The sequence below is a fragment of the Protomyctophum bolini genome (assembly GCF_963924005.1).
Source record: "Protomyctophum bolini genome assembly, chromosome: 1".
Taxonomy (NCBI): Eukaryota; Metazoa; Chordata; class Actinopteri; order Myctophiformes; family Myctophidae; genus Protomyctophum; species Protomyctophum bolini.
The window spans coordinates 46,025,095-46,048,228 of record NC_137862.1 but is presented as its reverse complement, the minus strand read 5'-3'; the positions used below and the strand labels follow the sequence as shown (position 1 = coordinate 46,048,228).

General features: G+C 42.0%; 2 protein-coding genes across 3 annotated transcripts; one reads left to right on the top strand and one right to left on the bottom strand.

The window, feature by feature from the left end:
• The first annotated feature begins 83 nt into the window (after nucleotides 1–83).
• Nucleotides 84–10,346, top strand: gcfc2 (GC-rich sequence DNA-binding factor 2). Of its 2 annotated transcripts, none has more exons than XM_080765477.1 (18): nucleotides 84–480; nucleotides 812–910; nucleotides 1,034–1,198; nucleotides 3,063–3,326; nucleotides 3,432–3,535; nucleotides 3,622–3,749; nucleotides 4,512–4,695; nucleotides 4,791–4,914; nucleotides 5,562–5,604; nucleotides 6,240–6,328; nucleotides 6,579–6,778; nucleotides 7,702–7,831; nucleotides 8,137–8,258; nucleotides 8,649–8,725; nucleotides 8,836–8,902; nucleotides 9,588–9,731; nucleotides 9,833–9,969; nucleotides 10,080–10,346. In XM_080765477.1, the coding sequence occupies exons 1-18, from the start codon at nucleotides 171–173 to the stop codon at nucleotides 10,201–10,203; spliced, it is 2,511 nt and encodes an 836-aa protein (XP_080621603.1). In that variant the 5' UTR covers nucleotides 84–170; the 3' UTR covers nucleotides 10,204–10,346. The 2 variants fall into 2 exon arrangements, with proteins under 2 accessions (XP_080621603.1, XP_080621602.1); XM_080765476.1 differs by having other exon boundaries at nucleotides 6,168–6,328.
• Nucleotides 10,347–10,966: 620 nt separating this feature from the next.
• Nucleotides 10,967–22,274, bottom strand: LOC308325812 (saccharopine dehydrogenase-like oxidoreductase). Its single transcript, XM_080778509.1, has 12 exons — nucleotides 21,768–22,274; nucleotides 18,547–18,659; nucleotides 17,843–17,923; nucleotides 17,588–17,717; nucleotides 16,405–16,454; nucleotides 16,063–16,193; nucleotides 15,648–15,765; nucleotides 14,568–14,687; nucleotides 14,071–14,127; nucleotides 13,840–13,951; nucleotides 12,313–12,394; nucleotides 10,967–11,915 (listed from the first exon to the last, which is right to left on the bottom strand). The coding sequence occupies exons 1-12, from the start codon at nucleotides 21,964–21,966 to the stop codon at nucleotides 11,825–11,827; spliced, it is 1,284 nt and encodes a 427-aa protein (XP_080634635.1). The 5' UTR covers nucleotides 21,967–22,274; the 3' UTR covers nucleotides 10,967–11,824.
• Nucleotides 22,275–23,134: the final 860 nt, after the last annotated feature.

Sequence of the window (23,134 nt, the reverse complement as noted above, 5' to 3'; positions counted from 1 at the left end):
TTAGTTTGCGATCTTTTACAGTCTATGTTTGCGACAGACGTAAAAATCCTTGCCTAAATGCCTGCCGTATTACGTTTCTTATTGCTTCAGAAGAACGACCACAACATTGACAACAACAGAAGTTACAGAACCTACACGTTTGGGATTATTGGCAGCAGTGGGTGAACATCATGTTCAAGAAGAAAACCAGGAGAAACTTTCGCCAAAGAAAAGGAGAATCCAGCAGCGATGAAGACGAGGAGAAGAGAGGAGATGCAGGAGATGCAGGAGGCAGCCAGCAGGTCCATCTCCCCTCCTCCTCCAGACCTTCAGGCCGCGGCATCGCATGCAGCTCCAAGCGGGAAGAGGCGCCTGTTAGACCGGACAGCAGCGACCCAGACGTCGGTGAGAAGAGAGAGGAACCCATGGAGCAAAGTGGAAAGAAAGACGGACAGAAAAAGAAAGGGAACGCTGTGCTGAGTTTCTCCGAGGATAAAGAAGGTTTGTCTTTGAAGAGGCATTTATTATGGCCATATTTGAATTTATGCTTACATTTTGTTGAGATATATCATATGATATGGCTGATGCTGGGCTAATGCTGAGTTTTAAACAAACTGTACAATAAAGGTTCTACAGTTGTCTTGGACAATCTGCCAACTATATTCTAAAATATCTACTAATACTAATAACATGATGGATTTCTGCCATGTGGTTAGTAATGTATTGACATTGAAAATGATTGTGACACAGTACAGTAGTAAGAGTCACAATGGATTATACACTGATGATAAGGCTATATGGTTTTTGCTGTTTTGTATTTTTTTTAATACAGTTGCAGAGGGACCAGAATTTCAGCTGAGGAAGTCATCTGATAAAGCTGTTGTGTTCAAAAAAATCAAAAGAAAACCTGACTCCCACAGCACTGCCATTGGTAACACACACACACACACACACACACACACACACACACACACACACACACACACACACACACACACACACACACACACACACACATCCAACCTAATCTCCTGTGCTCCCTGGACATCTTCAGGTGGAGATGGTTCCATTTCTGTTTCATCCAGACTGGATTCACCATGCCCAATCGATGAAGAGGAGGATGAAGAGGAGGATGAGGAGGAGGAGGATGATGATGGTGGTCCAGCAACTCCCTATAGCTCTGCCTCTTCCCTCTCCGACACCTCTGTTCCTGAACAAGGTGCAACTTCAGCACAGACTTTTGATTAATACTAATAAATGCATTGACTTAAAGATGGAGTGCCACATTTTTATTTTTTCCCCCCAGTTTTTCATGTGTCTATGAGGACAGTACTTCATTAGACACCCTGGAGTCGTTTTTATGTGCAATAGTGTAATAACTTTGTATTTAGGGTTTCTTCCTGGAGGCTGAACCCTTGACAGTCAAACAGGCCAATGATATAAACACTGATAGTGTGACGTATTACTATTGCACGCACACACGCACCTACCCCTCTATATATTTTTTTAAATACGACAACCTCTGTGGGCGGAGCTGCCTGCCACATACACACGTGTGAACTGAACAGCGCAGCCAGTTTGCTGCTCTGTGCCTAACTGTGTGGCAGATTTTCAAACAGTAATTTCACACATTACCAGTTCACAGCAGAGCAGACTGTTTTTCATTAGATTGGAAGCAAGTAAATGTTCACGTCGGGTCCTCAGGATTAATCAAGGAAGCCACAACAAACCAGCCTTATAGCCTACCTGCTCTGCTGTAGTTGCTCTTGCTGTTCTCAAGGAGTAGGTTGTTTCTTTTATAATCACAGTGGTCGGCTTTGATACAGAGTGTAGTGTCACGGTGTGCATTCTTGTTGGCTGTTGTAGTCAATATGTAGGTCCTAATACTTATACAAGGCTGTAAAGTCAAGAATTAGAAGTATCTGTTGTGTCGAGCTGGAAGGCATGTTGCCATGTCTGGCTATTACAAGCGACTTTGGCTTGTTTTCATATAAGTAACTTGCAGGGGAGATGTGGTTGACTTGACCAATAGTTCATGTGAAGGGCTCTCAGATTAATATGTTGTTAAAAGGATTGGTGTTGTTGAAACGTTTTCATAAATATTCAAGGCAATTTCTGTTACTTGTTTTCGTGGACCTGGCTACGCCAGGTTTTGCTTTTGCTGAAACTCAATGCAGTCAGAAGGAACGGCATATTCATGTTGTAAATTTTGTTTGATCAGAGCAATAGAAAAGTGGAGAGTCTTCTGTCCAGAGAATCATGTGCCTAGGGCAGAGCTGTGTGTTTTGTTTCAATGCCAGGGTGCTTACAGTAGCTGGAGGAAATCAATAGCCTACAGTATATTGGCAAATTATTCATGCTAAATTATTCTATCAATCTAATTGTTTCTGCTGTTAAACTTTAATCGGATGATGAGATGAGCTGATTGTGACAATAGGGTCAATATAATTGGAGGAAATAAATAAATGATTAAAAAAAATCTAAAAAAACAGGTCTGATAATGGTATGGATGTGTGGATTATAGGCCTATACATGAATAAAATGGTGGCAGTATAAATAAGTGCATAATGGTGCTTATCCGACATCTCAGAAATATGGGAAGTGTCAACTTCTAACATTCACAAGAACATGGGTTTTTGTTACATTACAGACACCAATTTGTCATTTTGTAAACAAAAGGGCAGAGCCATGGGCTGTCCTTTTATAAGGAGGGGGAGGGACTAGGACAAGTGGGTGGTCTTAAAGGAGGAGGCGGAGGGAATGGATTAGGTGGGTGGTGCTAAAGTTGACCTTATAATACAATCTGTCTTTAAAAATGTAAAAAATGTAAGTACCGAAATAAACTATTCATATCATTAAACTCATGCATACCTAATGAACTGGTGGGTGTGTCTACTGTGTCCACATGAAACCATAGTTTTAACAAATACTGTACACTTGTTTTGAAAAGAATATACCTCCTTATATAACAATAACACCTGATGATCATGTTTAAGGGTGGAAAAAAATCAAGGCACTCCATCTTTAAGTTAAAAGTGTGTGTGTGTGTGTGTGTGTGTGTGTGTGTGTGTGTGCACTTACAGCACCTACAGTAATCCCTGATATCAAAGACATCCAGGCAGCCAAGAGGAAGCGGGCTCGAGCTCGAGCCCAGAAAGAGTTCATCCCCCTGGGCATAGAGCAGAACTCTCCTGCTAGCAGCTCAGACGTCCACAGCAGGGAGGCTGATGATGATGATGAAGATGAAGAAGTTGCCGACGGTGACAATGAGAAAGACGATCATGAGCGCAGGATAGAGTTTGCTCCACGGACAAAAAGCATCAGGGAAAGAATTACTGAGAAACTAGGTAAGAGAGGATGTAAAAAAAAGTTTAACGGAGATCAAGAGTTCGAGGAGAGCATACATTTTCTTTATGTAATGATAATTATTATGTAATGTAATTATGTTTCAGGAGGAAGCGACGGCAGTAGCTGTGACTCCTCAGAGAAAGAGGATCAGGACGTCTGGGAGGAGATGCAGATTGGGAAAGGAGTCAAAAGAAGACCAGGAGAACAGGTGAAGAGTCGTATATGGCTCAACAACGAAGACATAAACGGTAATACAAAGTTCTGTTTCTAACTCTGCCTCTCATCTCCTCTCAGAGTCCGTCCGGCAGTGACGGCAGTTGGACGGGCAGGCAGAGAGGGAAGACCAGATCGTCGGCCGTCCACCTCCCAGAGACTCTGCCTCCCGTCTCCATCACCACGGTGATGAGGAGAATCAATGCAAAGTCAGTATGTTTAGCGTCTTTAATGTCTGTCAAAACAAACGGTATTTTAATACATGCGACATCTTTTAAAACACATTTAACATCTAAAAATGTTAAGTACATCTTCGAAGCACTTTGAGGCTAGCACCTCCAACGTCTGTCTTTTGGAATCACGTCCTGTGGCAGCCATGTCTATGGTTATAGGTTTGTTTAGAGCACTTTGAACCAACATTACCAGGTGCCCCTCACTTCACACTAGTGTGATTTTGTTTTATAGACATAGGACAAAAAGTCTTCCATCCCACCTCTCTCTCATTTTCCATTATAACCCTGATAATTGGGTCTTATTGTGAGGCAGTGAATGATAGAAATCAGATATTTTTTACTTGAGATTGAAAGTCAATAAAGACTCGATCTGAAGACTAAAGAGTTCAGAAGTCTTTCCGTGGGAAAACTAGGGAATTGGGGTTTCTGATTCTGAATAAAATGCCTAATCTGATGCTCTGTAAAAGACACAAAGGTCCCACGGTCATAAATGTTCTTGAATGTAGTTATTCCTGTTAATTAAACCAAAACTGAAAGCTTGAATCAATGCAAGATGGTAGAAATGTCCATCCTTTCTTCCTATTATTGCACCTGTCAGTTTAAGTGTTCTTGAGAAACATTGTATTTGACGGTTTAGCAGGATGTTTAGCATTATTTTTTGGAGGAGCTGTTACATTTCAGGGTGTTGATGATGTCGCTGGAACCTCTCTTTACCGTTTCATCTTGTCTTTTCTCCAGACTGGAGTCTCTGAAGGAGGTGCACAGAGCACGTCAGGCGGAGTTGAGGAGGATGACGGGAGATGCAGAGAGTTCTAGAATCTCTATAGAAAAGCTGGAGGAAGGGTCCTCGGAGGCACAGCTGCAGTTCTTCAGGAAGATGAACGTCTACAGTCAGAACCTGGTGGAGTGCCTCCAAGAGAAGGTAGAACAGTAACTTAGATTTACCCTTTTTCCGTCTTTTAGAGTTGATGTTAATTTAACGGATGAACAGCTGAAAGAGTCGCTGTGCGTTTGTAGGCGATGGAGATCAACTCATTGGAGGTGGAGCTGCATTCTCTCCTATCTGACCACATGGATGCGCTGGTGGAGAACAGACGGCAGACCGTCAGGGAGGAGGCTGGCCGCCTGCAGCAGCTCACCTGTGAGTTGTGCGTGTGACATGCGTGTAGTTACTGTGTTTTTAAAGGCACATTGCTTTACCCTGCTTGACCTACGCATGTTATTATTTGTATTTGATGTACAGAATATGCAATGCAATATGTTCTATGAAGTATTTTTAAAAAGGATAATTTCCAGTTCACATTATGGGTAGTAATGGATCTGATTACCGTGACTGATGGTTTCATTATTGTTTGAATGTGTTTGACAGAGAGAAAGGACAGTATACTAACTCTGCATTCATTACAGAGTCAGTCATCTTTTTGCGATGGGTAATGTAATGGTGTAATGTTATTCATTCATGTATTCATTTATAGTCCAAGTCAGTTTATAGTGTCAGGACCTTTTATATATGAGTGGATGAGGGCACTGTGGCACAGTCGGTAGTGCTGTCGCCTCACAGCTAGAAGGTCCTGAGTTCAATTCCCGCTGGGGGCGTGTTTCCTCCTCCGCGTCATCAGTGCCCATAACCGAGGAGGGGTTGGCGAAAGGGCCTTTCTGGGTGAAAAGAATGGGTTGCAAAATCGTGGGATAAAAAAATATATATGAGTGGATGGACATGGTCAGTTTGGTTTGTCAGGGCTTTTATATATATGTGGATGCCAATGTGAAACTGTCTCTCATCTGTAGATCTCGCATCACTAGAGCAGAGTGGAGGTGGTCCCAGTCAGAGGTGAGTGAGACACAGTGTTGATTTCGTCGACAAACTAAGATGAAAATTATTCGTCGACTACCTTTTTTCACTGACTGAAACTAAATAAAAACTAAGCTATGATGACTAAAACTAAGACTAAATATACTGACAATTTCGTCAACAAATAAAAACTAGACAAAAATATTAGGAAGGGACTAGTGGACAAGAGATCCAGTATAAGTCATTTTACACTTGGTTGCGCTGCGACGCATTGTGGGCTTGTAGATCGGCTATTTTCAGCAAGTGTAAAAACAGTCATTTTGTTCGACTAAATCAACTGTAGATTGACTAAACCAGTTCTGCTATTTTTTTTTAATCCTGAAAATGTGGTGCAAATCTTTATTATATATTCTTTCACGTTTTTAACTCAAAACCTTGCTTCTGGGGAGTCCCTGGAACAAAATATTTTTAAATGGGCCAATTTCATAAAATTTCTGGGGTCCTTGACATGAAAGAAGACATTTGTAGAATCAGGTCTAAATGGGTTAAGACCACAATTCTTATGAGACAATTCTAAGATGACCCAATGTTATTCTCCATAGAGAAATTACTTTAGTGACCCAGGGGATATCAATGTTGTCCTTTTGGCATGATGACGTGTTTAAATGCTGCAGAGAGGACGTCGCTGAGGATGCGTGTGTTGACCCACCCGAAGACACACAGCCTTCAGCAGAAGAAGAGGCCGAGCTTCAGAGGGAGAGAGGTCACCATCCATTTGTTTATCTCTAAATCTTTGTATTTGTTTCTTTCTCCATCAATTTATCTGCATATCTGTAAATGAAACCATGAATCTACATTCAATAGGGCTGTCAAAATTGACCATGAATTATATTTCCGTATCCCTTCTAAAAGCATACTGTAGGTTTACTTCTGAGGTTATATTGCGAAGAAATAAATATTTGAAAACTTCAAACGCAAAACTTTAAAACTTTAATATCTCTTTCCTGCCTCAGTGTCCATCCTGCAGCGTGCTGAGTCGTTGTTCAGTGATGTGGAGGAGGAGTTCAGTGACGTTCAGAAGGTTCTGAGAGCTTTTGAGGAGTGGAGAGATTTTCATCCAGACTCCTACCAGAATGCTTACATCTCCCTCTGCCTCCCAAAGTTACTGAACCCACACATCAGACACCAGATTTTAAGCTGGAACCCTCTGACGGTACGCACACACATACAGTACGCACAGACATTTACATCTTCAAATGTTCTTTGGCAACATGCAGGAAGGCTTTGGAATTGCCCTTTTCAATTATACTTGTTCCAAACCGTGGACCTTTTCACTTCCGGTTCACTTCCTGTTTATCGACTAGCGACCAAGATCTATTCGTACGGTGGTGAAGAGTGCGATCCAACTAAAAACCAAATTAAAACAAAACACGTGTTTGGCACAGAGCACCTTTGGTAAAAAACACAAACACATGTGTGGCACTGGATGAGTTTCAGCGCCACCTGGTGGTCACCAGTTTAGGCTTTGAGAGTGCCAATTCTCCCATTATAAAAAAAGAAAGAAATTGTAATTCTATTATGCATGTAATGTGCATGTCATCACCTGTACACCAGATTAAAGGAATTTTCAAAATATGGATAAAGAAATTAATTCCAAGGAATCACGTCTTGTCGTCGTGGCATCCGGTACATGGCAATTAGACGTCTTGACGTTTATGGCTCTTAAACTTTAACAGTACCACATGCACACTCGCTCTGCCGTAGAGTGCAGTGTTCAACATAGACATGCTGAAAGCTCCTTCACACGCCTGACAATACGAGTTGTTTAAAGTATACCTTGAAAAAGCCACATATCTTGTGACTAGTATTTTAATATCAAAGAATGAACTGAGGAGAAAATCCTTTTGCTTCATGGGCATGTGTCAAACATGGCTTATTTGCACATGACCCTTACATCTGCATGCATTCATGGTGTTTGACAGGGGTCAGGACCTTTTACCTATGCAAATCATCATCTGGTTTATCTGCAAATGTTAATGTGATCAAACGATATTCCTGGTTTACCTGAGGCATAAAATCCAGAGGCTCTTCATGTTTAAGGATTTGTTTTGTTGTATCCGTGTTTGTGTTTCTCAGGACAGCGTAGGTGACGTTGAAGCATTGCCATGGTACGGAGCTGTGGAGTCCTTCTGTCTCAACCAGGAACACACAGACACACAAACATTCACTAATGTTGTAGAGAAGACACTGCTGCCCAAAATAACAGGTAGCTCGCTCACTCACTCTTCCGTCACTTACACTGTGGTCAAATAGCTAAATTGCATTTGTTATACCTTTTTATATTGTTTCTCAATTTATGTGTCTATAGAGACTCAGTGGACGTCTGTATCTATAGTACATGTGTATGTTGACAGGCTTCACTAATGGCGAGTATGACTATTTTAGCCTGATATCGACCTGATAACAATACCAGTGCCATATTTGTTTAAATAAGTATTTAAGATGTTTGATCTGACCGAGATCAAACATCATTTTTTCTACGACTCCTCTCTGTCTCTGTTTCCTCCCAAGCCTACGTTGAGTTGGTGTGGGACCCTCTGTCTCACCGTCAGTCCGTCTGTCTGTCTGATGTCTGTCACAGTCTGAGGGATGACTTCGCTGTCTTCCAGGGAGAGCAGAGCAAACCAGTCAAGGTTAGACATGTCTGTCTGCCATGCTGTCTGTCTGCCATACTGTCTATCAAACATCAGTACTCTGTCTGCCTGGAACACTGTGTGTGTGTGTGTGTGTGTGTGTGTACACACTACACAGTGTCTATTAACAATTTGTTTATTGACAGTGGGTAAAATGGTGCATTTATATAGCGCCTTTATCCAAGGTGCTTTACATAGATTGTGCATTACATTCACCCATTCATACACTGATGGCAGCGGAAACCATGCAAGGCACCAACCAGCACATCGGGAGCAATTAGGGGTTCAGAGTCTTGCTCAAGGACACCGCCGCTGCGGTGTGTGTTTACAGTGTGTGTTCATGACGACGTGTTTGTGTGTTGACAATGTGTATTTGTGTGTGTCATACAGGTGTTTATTCAAGCTGTAGTCAGCAGACTCAGAAGTTGTGTTGATGAAGATATATTCATCCCACTGTTCCCCAAACAGTAAGTCCATGCATTAATTCATTCATACTGTAACAAGCAGGGGCATAATAACACATAGGCAGAATGGGATGCATACTGTACATTCATACTGGTTTTTTTGGTCATTGCAGAGTTCTGGAGGACCTCACGTCTCCTCAGTGTGGATTCAGAGACCGGCAGCTGTGGACGGCTGTGAAGGTTTGTATCGCCCCGATACAGTTCTAACATTCAATAAATGGGCTTGGATGCGGGAGAAAACCAGCATTATCAAACCTACGCCCACTGCTTTGAAAATCAACCATATACCATCCCATATGTCCCTTTTAAGTCTATGCACTGGTTCTGTGAAGCTGTTATTTAACACATTTTCTAATTGTTTCCAGACACTTTTATTGTATTTATACTCTGGCTGCGTGAGACTACCACATCAACGTGTTGTTAATGTTTGAGGTCCTGCAGGTATATGTGTATTACTAGAAGCTTGCACGCCTGCGGTGCACTCACGTCTCGTCCGTGTATTCGTTTCTCTGTGAATATGATGTGTCTGAGTGAGAGCGAGAGAGAGAGAGAGAGAGAGAGACACATACACACACGTACATTTTGAAAGAAGGCAGACAGCGATTTGTCTTTGGCCACTGACCGCATGTTGTCCGTGCTGGGCAGGTTGTGTGAATGTGTGGTCGCTCTGTAATCGAGCAAGGATAGAGCGAGGTAGGTAAACTACAGGGAGAGCGAGCGTTCCGTGCTCACCGCAGTTCTCAGTTGCTGCGGAATTCTCTCAAATGTAAAAATAGATGTGTGTATTATGGTGAACCATCATGTGTTCCATTATGGTATGTGTGTACTGTTTAATATTTTGTATTGTATGTGTATTCTTTTGTAGCTCCTGGGGAACATGAGGTTATGGGACCAGATCCTCCCTGAGAGTGTGTTGAAGGACCTGATGCTAAACAAACTGCTGAATGCACGTGTGATGATCATTCTGCTGAACCAGAGCCAGACAAACCCCGTCCACATGCTCGGCAAGGTACATAACTTTACACGTTGTGAGCTTGTAAGATTTGATATTTGCGCTAGATTGTTCGCATCCTCTTCACAGTGTTTTTTTCTTTCTCGTGTCTCTCTCAGATAGCAGACAGTCTACCAGAGTCTTGGTTTGTAGAACTGAGCGAGTGTCTGCCTGAACTCCAGTCTCTCAGTGACTTAATGCTTCAGACGGTTGATTCCATCTGCAAAGATCTGTCGCCTGAAGAGCCTGTTATTAGGTACCACACACACACACACTGGTTTGGAGTCGTGCAGGCTTCCTTGCTTTAAATACCACACACACTAAGTGAATGAAGACTAACAATGAACTTCCGGTTCTCTCTTAAAGGTCGACGGTGCTTAAAATCCTGCAGGTCCTGAACAGAATCCGTTCCTTTGAGAGTATCCAGACTATCGCAGAGAAGTACAACTACCAAGAAATGGTCTACTCTCACCAGCTGCTGAACAATTAACGGATTCTTAATCTTTCTGACTGGATACACGAAGGTTTCGATCGTGATTTAAACGTTAGTTTTGTCTTTGTTTGATAATACAAGCCTACTTTCTGTACATAAGATGGCAATTGCAAATGCCATTTGTTACTCCTCAAATTATATTTCGATACATCTTAATAAATCCTTTTAAATATCTGGTAGTCTGTAAATGTCTAAGACAGCATCCGCATAAAGCTGCCATCTTGCGCTACCCCTTCTGAGTGTAAGAGAATATTTAACCCATTCTGGACGGTGAACCCCTTTGTGTTTTAAGCAGTGTTGTACTTTAGCTATTGAAAAATAGCAGATCTACAAGCTCATAGTGCAGCACAGAGTGCCACGAGCTTGTAGGTCTATTTTTGAAAAATCGTGAAAATGTAGTACAAATCTTTGAATATATTCTTTCAGAGCGACCGTTTTTAACTCAAATCTTTGCTTCTGAGGAGTTACCTGGAACAACATATTTTCAGATGGGGGTTTGCGGCCAATTACATATTATTTTTGGGGGTCCTTGAAGAAAATTGTCAGGATTTAGAAGACATTTGTAGAATCGTCCTCAGGTCTAAATGGTTTGTGTTCGTCATAATGTGTCCGGTTAACTCAGTTGGTAGAGCCTTCGCCTCTGGACCACAAGGTTCTGGGTTTGATTTATGTACTTTACAGTGCAAGTACATGTTTTAAGTCTACATATGAAATCATTCTGGATTGGGACTTAAACGTGTATGAACGTTTTGATAGAGTTTTTGAAGCAATTAAGTTTATTTACCAGACCAAGACGAAGAAAAACAAGCCAAAGAAACTCCACACATTACATTGTCAAATCTATAATACATGCGCAACACACTGGTTTGTGAACCATTCTGGTCCTGATGAGCCCCAAGCACTTTTTAAAAATCAAATATGCATAGTGATGATAAAAGTGCAATGTTTGGAAATAGTATTTAGAAAACAGCATTTTCTTTTCCCCCGCACTTCACAATTTGCCTGGCCCCAGCGGGATTCGGTAGAAACCGTAGTCTCAACCATTAAATAACTGACCCACCTACTGTAGGCTCCGATGTGACCTGACAGCATGTTGCGGGTTCAAGTCCTGATCGTATCACTCCCCATTTCCCGTCTACCTACTGTACTATCAAAGACATAAAAAGGAAGTTGAGCAGGGTCTGGAGATTAGAATGTCCGTTCAACATTTATTTATTCAAGTCCTCATCTTACGGATCAGTGCACGACATCAATATACAGAATAAAAGGGACACCTTATCATTTAATTATTTATTCTGTTCTCATTTCTGAAATGTTTGAATTAGGAATGCTAGTGAAGGTAAAGCAAGCAGTATGGCTTTGTATTTGCAACTGAATATCATTACTAGGACCGGACAAGCCATGCCAACAATTTCAGTCCCATAATTAGTGACGTAGAACACACCGTGCGTGACAAGCACAGGGTTAATATGCTATTCAGGACAAATGAGGATTGTGGGGATTGGTCCTTTTCTGACCAGTAAAAGAGGGTATTGAAACATTGAATAATGCGTTTTATGTCTTCATGGCATCGTCTTCTCTACTGCTGTCAAGTGCTGAAGGAAACTTGGAGTGAACATTATATGACAGAGAACTGGATGCCATGTTTGTTGAGACGGTCGATCAGGGAGGTCCTGGAGAAGACGGCTCCTGGAGCATAAACTCCCCCGCTGAAGAAAACAACAAAAAGGGGGAGAAAGGAAGGAGGCATGGAAGAAAAAAGGAAATGGGGTGGGTGGTAGGATAGGAGAGAAGAGAGGAAAGACTTACTAGTGATACAGCATTAACAGTACATACTGTATATAAAATGGTGCATTTATATAGCGCCTTTATCCAAGGTGCTTTACATAGATTGTGCATTACATTCATACACAGATGGCGGCGGAAACCATGCGAGGCACCAACCTGCACATCAGGCGCAATTAGGGGTTTAGAGTCTTGCTCAAGGACACTTCAACACTAACTCTTGGGGAGCCCGGGCCCCTGAGCCACCACAAACACCTCCAAATAATCTTCACACTAGTGGATAATGTCTCGTAGTTTGATGGTGTGTGTGTGTGAACTCACTTCTTCGGCAGGGCAGACGGTTCATTGAGGACGGTGAGTGCAGCCTGAACCATGGCAATGGGCGTGGCCACATATCCAGCCTCTAGATCACGATAAAACAAATCATTGTATCAATTATACATTCGAAAGATAGATACATATTCAACTGTATTATTATGGATGACGGTTGGCCTGCTACATTTCACTATAGTTATGTTTTGAAAACTAGGCCTGGCGAATCTGATGCATGGTATTCGACTACAGGCAACTACAGAGAAAGAAAAAAAAAACCCATGTGAAATGAGGGGCACACTAATCATCGTACATCATCAAGAATGGTGGTTCCTTATTGGCCAAGGGTGGCCACCAACAATGTATACTCAGCGGAGGGCCCCTCAAAAGATATTTGACAGATTGACAAATCGTATGACTTTGACTTTGATTAGTCTGATTGCATAACATGTTATGCAATAGGATCGCCGTGTGCGGCTGCACTAATAACGTCTACAGTTTGAATGGACAGGTATAAAAGTCAAAAGGGAGATTGAATGGTGGATGATGGAGAACAGGTTCTGACATGTATCCATATATGGAGATTGAAGGGTTTGAAGTCAGATGAGTTGCTGGCCAATATTGTTGACATCAGGGATCTATTCTCCATATATGGGATTAATTGCGACAGCAAGGTGGCAAGGTTTCATAGTTAACTGCGATCTTCTGTGGCAAAAAACATGATATACGAACAAACATTCAAAATGCCATTGACAATTGAAACAGCCAAATGAGTGTAATTGTCAAAATTAATTTGTGACCATGGGGTGGTGCTGTTGGCTTTATAAGCGTCTGCTTCACTGGCATGGGTAGGGAGGAGGCTTGACCCGGAAGGGCAAATGGTTTTTGACCGCAGGTAAGTTATGCTGTTATTCTACAAATATCTTCTAAATCCTGACATGTTTCTATGTCAGTGGTTCTCAACTTTTTTCATGTCAAGGAGCCCCAGATTTATATAGATTTGGCCGTCGACCCCCATCTGAAAATATGTTGTTCCAGGGACCTCCCAGAAGCAAAGATTTGAGTTTCGCTGTGAAAGAATATATACACACACACACACTCAAACATTTGCGCACATTTTCACGATTTTTCAGAAATAGCAGACCTACAAGCTATGAGCTTGTAGATCTGCTATTTTTCAATAGCTAAAGTAGAGCAGAATGCTTAAAAGGAGACCAACGTTCTTGATGATGTACAGTACGATGATGTGCCCCTCACTTCACACGGGTGTGATTCATATTTTCTTTTTACCATTTGGCCAAACTCTCAGTCGAATAAAAAATAAAACATTTTCTTTGCATGGTTTGCATGATTCGACTACGAGATTGGTAGCCGAATCAGACTCCCTCGATCGATTAGTCGACTGTTCGAGGTCAGGCCTGCTGAAAACCTCTCAGATCTCCTTCACCGACCATTACACTCACGGCCATTTCGTGTAACTGCTCCTAGAGGCTATAAATCTAACTATCTATCATCTGCATTATTAAATCAAGTTACCCGGTCCTTGGACCAATGTGCGGATCTTGAGATTTGGCTTTCCCTGTGAGGGGTCGTGTCCCTCGGTGTAGCCTTCTCCGTAGAAGGCAAACTGGAAGGACGATCCCTCCATCTAAGGCACAGAAGAAGAAACAAAAAATATATATTATATACGGTATATTAGGTTAGTCCAGTGGAACACACCTTAACTCAGCGACACAGTCACGTCATGTTCTACAACAAAAAGTCAACCTGTTTTCTGGTTGGTCCTGCCTTGGAGAAGAAACCAAAGGAGAAGAACTCCGGATACTGAAAGAGAAGGATTCAAATCATCATTTATTAATTATTATTCAGGATTCTTATTCCTACATAGTCTCATTCTATGGACAGTGAAAACTATAGCATTTTTTTTCTTTTGCAGTATACCTCTTTTTCAATGAGTACACAGCATAGCGATTTAAACAGACATATATAATAATAATGATAACATTACTCTTAAGTAGAGCTGAATGATTATGGCAAAAATGTTAAACACGATAATTCAGTCCATGAGATCTAATTATAAACGATTACTCGATAACAATATCAATGTCAATATCAAAAAAAAATCTGCATAACAGTTTCAGTGTGATTTCCATAGTTTTGTGAAAAGAAGAGCATTCAGAAAATTAACAAAACAAATAAGGCTTTCCCCATTCAGACAGATGTATGGTCAGTGTTTTCACATTTCACTCCTTTGACTCATTTACCTTGATGAGCAGATTGCGTCCGAAGGTGAACTTCACCAGGAACCAGAACATCAAACCAGCAAACATCATCTTGACAATGTTACCAATGCCTCCGACCCCAGCGTACGCTCCATACTGGACCTGGGGTTAATGGTCAATAACAGAATCATTAGGATTGGATGATGCTGTAGTAGAGAATCATGCATTTTCTTTATTAACACATGGCAACTGGATTTATAGCAAGTAAACAACACAGGTCGACTGTTTAGAAATATGCTTCCATTATGTACTGTACCAGTCATTAACATTTTCTCCATTCTAATGTACACCACCACTCCAGGACTCCTAATTTTAGAATTAATGTTGGTGTGGAGTCTGCCACAGTCACAACAACATTTCACTGCACATGTATAAGCATCAGACAAGTCAAAAAATTCCTTTGTTGTCTTTCTTTTATAGTGATGTGAAGTTATTTAGACAGGAAACAGGGGGGAGAGAGAGAGAGAGAGAGAGAGAGAGAGAGAGAGAGAGAGAGAGATGGGGAATGACACGCAACAAAGACCGTCAGGATGGGGACTCGAATCCACTGTTGGTCTACATTGGGGGATAGGAGTTCGATCAGACCATCGATGATCTGACAAAAACAACACTTTCTTCACAAAACATTATATCTCTGCTGTCGGGAGGAAACCTCATAACTTCAGGCAATGAAAAATATACATTTTTCAGGAAATTAGGAAAACCTTATATTTTTTAAAACAAAGCAATGCAGCCTCATCAAAGCTGGTGTTGTACCTTTATATATTGTCAATTACTTCCATGAGAGGTGGTGGAGTTCTGAGGGTCCAATGGAGTTCAGAGGTTTTGTCCAAAGCACTTTTTACTACTTTCCATTGGTTCAATATTTTCGAAACACACAGGCGTAAAAAGAGTGTTCAACAATAGCACTGATTTATGCCAAAAAACTCAAAAATTGAGTTATGAGGTTTCCTCCCGACAGCAACGAAATTATGCTAGATATAATTATGTGAAGTCGCATAGGAATGACAAATAGAAGAGACAGGCTGTGAAGGCAGGAGGAACAATAAATAAGAGACTGACTGGTGTGTCCTGATGCTCCTGGACCAGGAACCGCTGTGTCCTCTTCACCACAGAAGGGTCAGCTCCCATGAAGGGAACACTATACTGGTCAATCTCATTACTGAAGAATAGGGCGCTCCTGCGTGCACACACACACACACACACACACACACACACACAGTGACAGAACACACAGAATTACAGTACATTTCAAGTACAACTCAATACAAAAACTGTTAACAGTGAGTGGATGACACCAAAAGCATTATACTTGTTTACAAAAGGGCCCACCATTTTCAATTGTGTCTTGTTGGCTTTCTACGGTGCAATGTATGGGAGCACAGAACATTCCAAATGTAGCCAATGAAAGCCATCAATGAAAGCTTCTGCCATTTTAACGTCACAACTTTTTAGGCGGCATTGTCTTTTTGTTTACCTGCGTTTGATTCTGGAGCCGACAACAGGAAGAGGCTTGTGGTTAAACTTTCGTCTCAGGCTACGGAGCTTTCCGCTGTCAGAGAAACCGTAGATGGCCGACTGCCATGTTCCATCGTGGATACAACCACCCTGAGAGACGGAGATAGACGGATATTTTGGCACATCACAATTGTAATCAAATCTTACAACCACCCTGAGAGACGGAGATAGACGGATATTTTGGCACATCACAATTTTAATCAAATCTTTTGTTTTAGAAAAAATGTCTTGCTTGTCTTTCATCAGCTCTATTTTTAATCAGGTAGATCTTGTTACTTTTAATCAGGTAGATCTCATTTACCTCAGGACCTGAGCTGGCAGTTAGGAAACTCTCCACTGCTGTCAGTGTTCCTGAGAAAACACGTACGCGCGCGCGCACGCACGCGCGCACGCACGCACGCACACACGCACACGCACACACACACACACACACACACACACACACACACACACACACACACACACACACACACACACACACACACACACACACACACACACACACACACACACACACACACACACACACACACACACACACACACACACACACACACACACACACACACACACACACACACACACACACACACACACACACACACACACACACACACACACACACAGTGTCAAGTTTTCATCTAATACAAGGTTTCGCTATAGGATTACTTTTCTATAAGAAAGTCAGTGCACATACCAGTATCAGTGTATTCTTCTGTGTTCCTGAGTCAGAGGGACTTTATATATTGACAAAAACGTTGGACCCTGGCAGCCTGAGGGCCGATTCATACTCCTATTTTAGAGCCGAATAGTGTTTTTGTGCAACACTAATGCTTGGAATGTATTCAGAATCATGAAAATCCCCTAGTTTGACATGTCACATGCTACTTAAAAGCATTAAGGGAAATTTAACATTTTGGCCTGCCAAAGGACCAAAGCACAACAAAGCATCGTTCTTTGTATGCTGGCTGTAGGTGTGAAGACTGGCTGACCAGCCCAGAGGTCAGATTACTGCAGTGCAATATATGGGGAACAAGTCATTTCCCCGACCCCTCAGTTCAAGTGAGAGCTGAGCATGCACAAAACACACCTCTGTGGAACTAATGGTGAGATCATTTACTTATTCATTGAGGTGAAAATATGCAATTTAATGTCATTCCATGAAATAATTGGTGCTGCTTGAGGATCTTTTTTTTTTTTTATGTCCAGTGCTCCATTTCAGGACCATTAGGGTTTGGGTCTGTCATTTTGAACCTGTGCTTCCGCCAAAGCTTGCCTCCATGTTGCTTCCTCTCGATATATACAGACGGAGCTCCCCAGAGCTCAAGGAGGCGTCTACCCTTTCCATGTCTATGCTTTTTACGTACCATCGGTGTGGTGTGGACCCAGGCTCTGTTCACCAAAGATAATGCTAACGATGTTTAAAGAAATGTATTGTACTGGAAGCAGCCTGTAGATGGCAGCAAATATATATAGTAATGTACCTTTGAACTGGTCCCTGGTGTAGATAACCCCCATGTCAGCAGGGATGGAGTCAAAGCCACAAGCTCCAATGATGTAAACTCCTTTATCAGCTGCTTTACTGTCGTAGTTCAACTGCATACCCTCTAGAAACTACACACACACACACACACACACACACACGATTGGACTGTGTCCTAATGAAAGGATACATGCTGTGTAAACCACTAGTTATGTAAATCTATAGCATAATAAAATGTGCAGTAGCAATACCATACCTGTGGCTCTCCGCTAATGTCAATACAGTGGGCTCCATTCTCTACACAGGCCTTTACTACTGGTTCACCATAGAACCTGTACTGCACACACACACACACACACACACACACACACACACACACACACACATCTAAATATGTATAATGTGTCTTACGAGCTATCTAAGCACTTTTACTTTGCCAATTTGCCATGGAGATTCAATTATGGCATTGGCAGATGCACAATTTGCACATACCGGTAGCTGTAGACTTGAGTCTTGAACTTGTGTTAAGTCGATAAAATCATGAGTTTTAACTTGAGCTGCAACTTGAGACCCAAAAATAGTACTCAAATTGATCAAATCAATCATTTGGAAAGCACTACTCACACTAAACTATCTATCCATCGACATCAGAGATAGATTGTTCAGGGATCAAATAACGGTTTACTAAAGCCAGAATGGATTTGTTGAAAATGTCCTTCTCATTCTAACATTAAACAATATAACTTATTGTATTCATAATGAATGAACGCTACTGTCTGTGTGTGTCTGTGTGTGTGTGTGTGTGTGTGTGTGTGGTAAGAGAGGATGGGGTGAATGACGGGGGGGGGGGGGGGGACAGAATGAGAGAGACAAAGAGCTGGTGAGAGTGTGTGTGTGTGTGTGTGTGTGTGTGTGTAGTGTGTGTGTGTGTGTGCGGTGGCTACTGGCTAGGATACTTACTGGCCCTACACAGTTGAGAACAATCACAGCCTGTCTGCACATGGTAGCCAGAGAGTCAGGTTCTCCCACATCAGCAACAATTATGTCAACACCCGATCTCAGCTCTGGTTTACCTACACAAGAAGGTAGTTATGTTAATTTATAGAAGATTCAATTTAGCAATTAAACACACTGGAAATAACAGCCTGCTGCATGACCATAAGTGACTTAGCAAATATGCAAAGAAGCTGCAAGCTAGATATAAACATCAATTCAATCTTTTAAACAGAACCACAGTCCAGATAAACAAAAATAACCATACACAACCTATATAAAATTACAGACCAAGTTACATTTTGGGGCAGCGGTGGCCTAAGGGTTAGAGGAGCTCCCTTGTTGCCGGTTCGATTCCCCGGACGGGCAGGACAAATCTGGGTCGGGAAGTGATTGGTCATCACTCACCCAACACCGCTGAAGTGCCCTTGAGCAAGGCACTGAACCCCCAACTGCTCCAGTGGAGCTGCTTAGTGGCAAACAGTATAAGACTGTAGTTATACTGGTTAGCTCCATAGATTGGGTCAGCTTCCAGGTTTTAGTGTGTGTCTGTCTGTTTCTATGTGCAGGGCGTTGCTGAAAATGAGCACTTGTGCTCAGCTACTACCCTGGGTAAATAAAAGAAAGAAAAAATTATAATAAATGACAGTTGTGCCAATAACTCACTTAGGTGAGTGGTAGTGTGTGTGTGTGTGTGTGTGTGTGTGTGTGTGTGTGTGTGTGTGTGTGTGTGTGTGTGTTGGGGGGGATACTAAACCTAATATCCATTAAACCCTGAATGAGTAATTTAGGTGGCATTATACATGCTTCGAGGGTATTGAGTATTGACACATCCAGCCACAATCATTTCACTTGCACTACACACCACCATCTAGGTCTTTTAAATTATATTAAGGCATAATAAACTACTTCAAGTGGCTTTTTTGTAGATTGACCACAAATCGTGAAGTAAAAAGTGGTGTCATTCGATCTAGTAGTAGTACAAACTAACCTTGTGGGGTGTTCGAATGAAAAATAACCCACAACGTTATCGCCACTACTTGGCTTCCATGGATTCAGATAGTTAGGACTGGGAGACATGATGCTGTCCTTCCATCATGAGGGGTATTGTTCCACCAGCTGTTGTATCGTTTCTCCCTGGGGAAATGCCTGGGCTAAACTAAACTATCTAATCCTCAGGATGGAAACCCTAGTGGCATGACAGCATGATGCCCTGGCAGAAACTATCTATAAACCTCCCTAGCCTGGCCTTAAACTGCCTACAACCGATATCACGTTTTTCCACCTTAAACTACCTACCTATACTACTGAGAAATCATTGTAACTAAAGTAGAAGGCAGTGTCCATTGTCCACACCATAACTATAATGATGGCAATGGTGAAAAAGATATATAGTTAATAGCGCTTTGCATGACCAGCCCTGGCCTTGAACAACCGTACCTGGTCATAAGCTGGTACCATCATCCTGTATTGAAATCGGCTAATGGGAGGGCAGGCCGGCCACACGCCACGCAAATTTTGACATAACCATAAACAAACTCGATACGACCATATATAGGCATATGGAGATCCAGTTGTCCAGAGCCACAAATCTGACCACTATGCCCATACATGGTCATGTGCATATATTAGACCGACCGACTTCAAACTCAAGGGAGTGCAGTAGTTCAGATATTCGGTTGTTCAGAACTGCCAATCTGACCGATATGTCCATTCTTCATACATACCGGTAGTCATACTCGTATATGGAGATCCAGTTGTCCAGAACCGCTGATCCAACTCTGTTCACTTCAATGGCGGACTGAAAACAATGTATTTCCAACTCCAGCTTGTCTCAGTTCAGGCTGCATGAACAGCGCTCGGTTTCTGCCCCCTCAATGTCGTAACTCTTCTATTAGATGGCTCTGATCCAACCGATGCACATATATGGGCATGCCATATATGGGCAATTGGGCATATACGGATGACATCAGGGAATATATGGGCAAAAAATGGACATGGACTGACAGATAAGGACAACTTGGTAGGATGTTAAAGCTAACTTCGGATTATACCAGCTGGTCAGCACTTTCCCGCTCTTGTGACCAAGAACCTTCTCCAACCTTACAGGAAACCATGTAAGGCACCAACCTGCACATCGGGAGCAATTAGGGGTTCAGAGTCTTGCTCAAGGACACTTCGACTGAGCCATTGCCGCCCCCAACATACTGGGAATACATTTTCAGGTGGGTCAACAATTTCATAATCAGGACTTTTTCAGCTTCAATTTAATGGAGTTTTGCTGCTTAATTTTGTTTCAACACTTGCAATTTCACTTGTGTGAGTTTTTGTTCCAGTTATGATTGGATGAAATTACTAACCCCAGGCTATTACTTAATAAACACAAACGGTAGCATTGATTTAACATTCAGACATAACAGACAGTGACGCATTTATGACTTTTGTATTGATCAAAGATGCAGTTTCTGACATTATTTTTTAGTTTGTTAGCAGTTAGCTTATACGTGTACTTGGAGATACTGTACAGATGGTCAAAGTCCTCCTCATGTCAAGTAATCTCGAAAGCTCGAATCTGTTCTTCAGAGATTATTATACTCTGCATTTTAGGCTATTTGTTGTAAGGAAACAGGACTCCAAGTCTCAACACAGGACAAAAGAAGTGTTCTATAATCAGGAGTTATTTTTTGAGACCTGTATCAAAAGTTTCAGTCCATGTTGGTGCAAAGATAAATGCATGAGTCACTCACTAGTATCTATACTCACTCACTAGTCAAACTAAGGGCTTCTTAATTACCACGCATGGCATGAAGCCAGAGAATATAGTTGAGGAGGACTGAAACTTGTTTGCACACTGTACAGCCCAGTAATAATTGGTCTTAAATAGTACCGTTTTAAATCCTAACTCTGCTCTGAACTCCCTTTTTGTTCTCTGTGCATTGTGCAAGGCTGCAAGCCCCCTTACTGAAGGTTCTGGTTTTACTAGTTTAACTGGATGATCTAATAAGTTCAACTTGAAATGCATGACACTATAGCAGCTGCTCTGGCTGTCTGGATTCAATTTATTAAATCAATGTATTATGTGTGTTCACTCACTGTCAACCCTCAACAAAAAAGTTTCTGTATTCACAGCCACAGCTTATGACATTAATTAATGTTAAATAAGCATCTCTATAATGCTGCATCCATACCCAAGGCTGCAGCGGCCTGGTCCAGAACTTTCTCCAGCTTCTGCCTGCTCCTGCCGGCCACGGCCCATGTCAGGTTCCCATTCGGACCCTCGGCCGCGGTTCGAGCGACCTCCTCGACCACGAACTGTCCCGTGAAACCAGAGGCTCCGAAAATAACGATGTGATACGGTCTGCTGCTTGATACTTCAACACTCGCCATTATAACAGCAATAAGCTATAGCCGTGGGTCTCTCTCTCTCTCTCAGACAGGACTTTGGCATGCAGTAACAGAGGGAGAGGAGTTTAGTGGACCTTAATGATGAGACAGAGATATGAGTGTGTCCTGCAGGGGTGGAACCACCAAGACCACAGAATGACAGCAGACTCTACAGACACAGCATGACTCTGATCATCATCATGACAGCTTAATAGCTTCCGTAGCATGATGCTATGCTATGCTTTATACATGCATCAGATTCAGAAATGTTAGATATTATATGTTTGAGAGGCGTGTGGCAAATGAAGGCTGTCGGTGTTTATTAGGTGGTGTGTACTTTGTGACGTTTGAAACATATTTTTATTTATAATAAAACGGGGACGATTTCGCCAGATTAAGTAGCATGAGCAGAGCATCGCAGCTCGATTAGTTACGAGTTCCGCGCGTGCGCGGCGGAATGACGCAGTCAACACTAGTGGCGTGGACTGGAGCAGAGCCGCAACAGCCCAGCTTTAATGATCTTAAATCCCTTTTATTTTAGTTATTTTGTCGTAATAGTACAACATAAACCTTACAGAGACTTTATTTGTTACTGTACAATACTTTAAAACAGTTGTCACGTTGCACACATGCTTAAAATTGCTCTTATTTGCGCCGCCCTCGTTGAAAACAATGTATTTCCAACTCCAGCTTGTCCCAGTTCAGGCTGCATGAACAGCGCTCGAGCGCTCTGTTTCTGCCCCCTCAATGTCCTACTCTTCGGGATAGATGCTGATTGGGTGTCGGCGGTGTCGATCATACTCGTCACTATGGTAAACAATGACATCATCCACGTGCGCCTGAATTTACGCAGCAAGCGCGAGTCGCGTTGGGTATGTGAACTCACTGTGGTGGACTCGGGCTCCGTCTTATGAGCAGTTTTAGAACTTCCGGTCTGAGAGCTAGCAGATTTAAGACATCCGGTTGCTTTCAGAATAAAATAAGGTTATTTAATTCGTTAATTAAATAATTTTTACATTACATTATTAGTATTATTATTACATTACAGTTATTGTAAAGACACACATTATGTTTCTGTGTAAAAATAAGTAATTAAATAACATAAAAAAGTTATCTAAATGGATAAATGCTATTCACTGGAGTGCATGGACTTTATAAAGTGGACACTGCA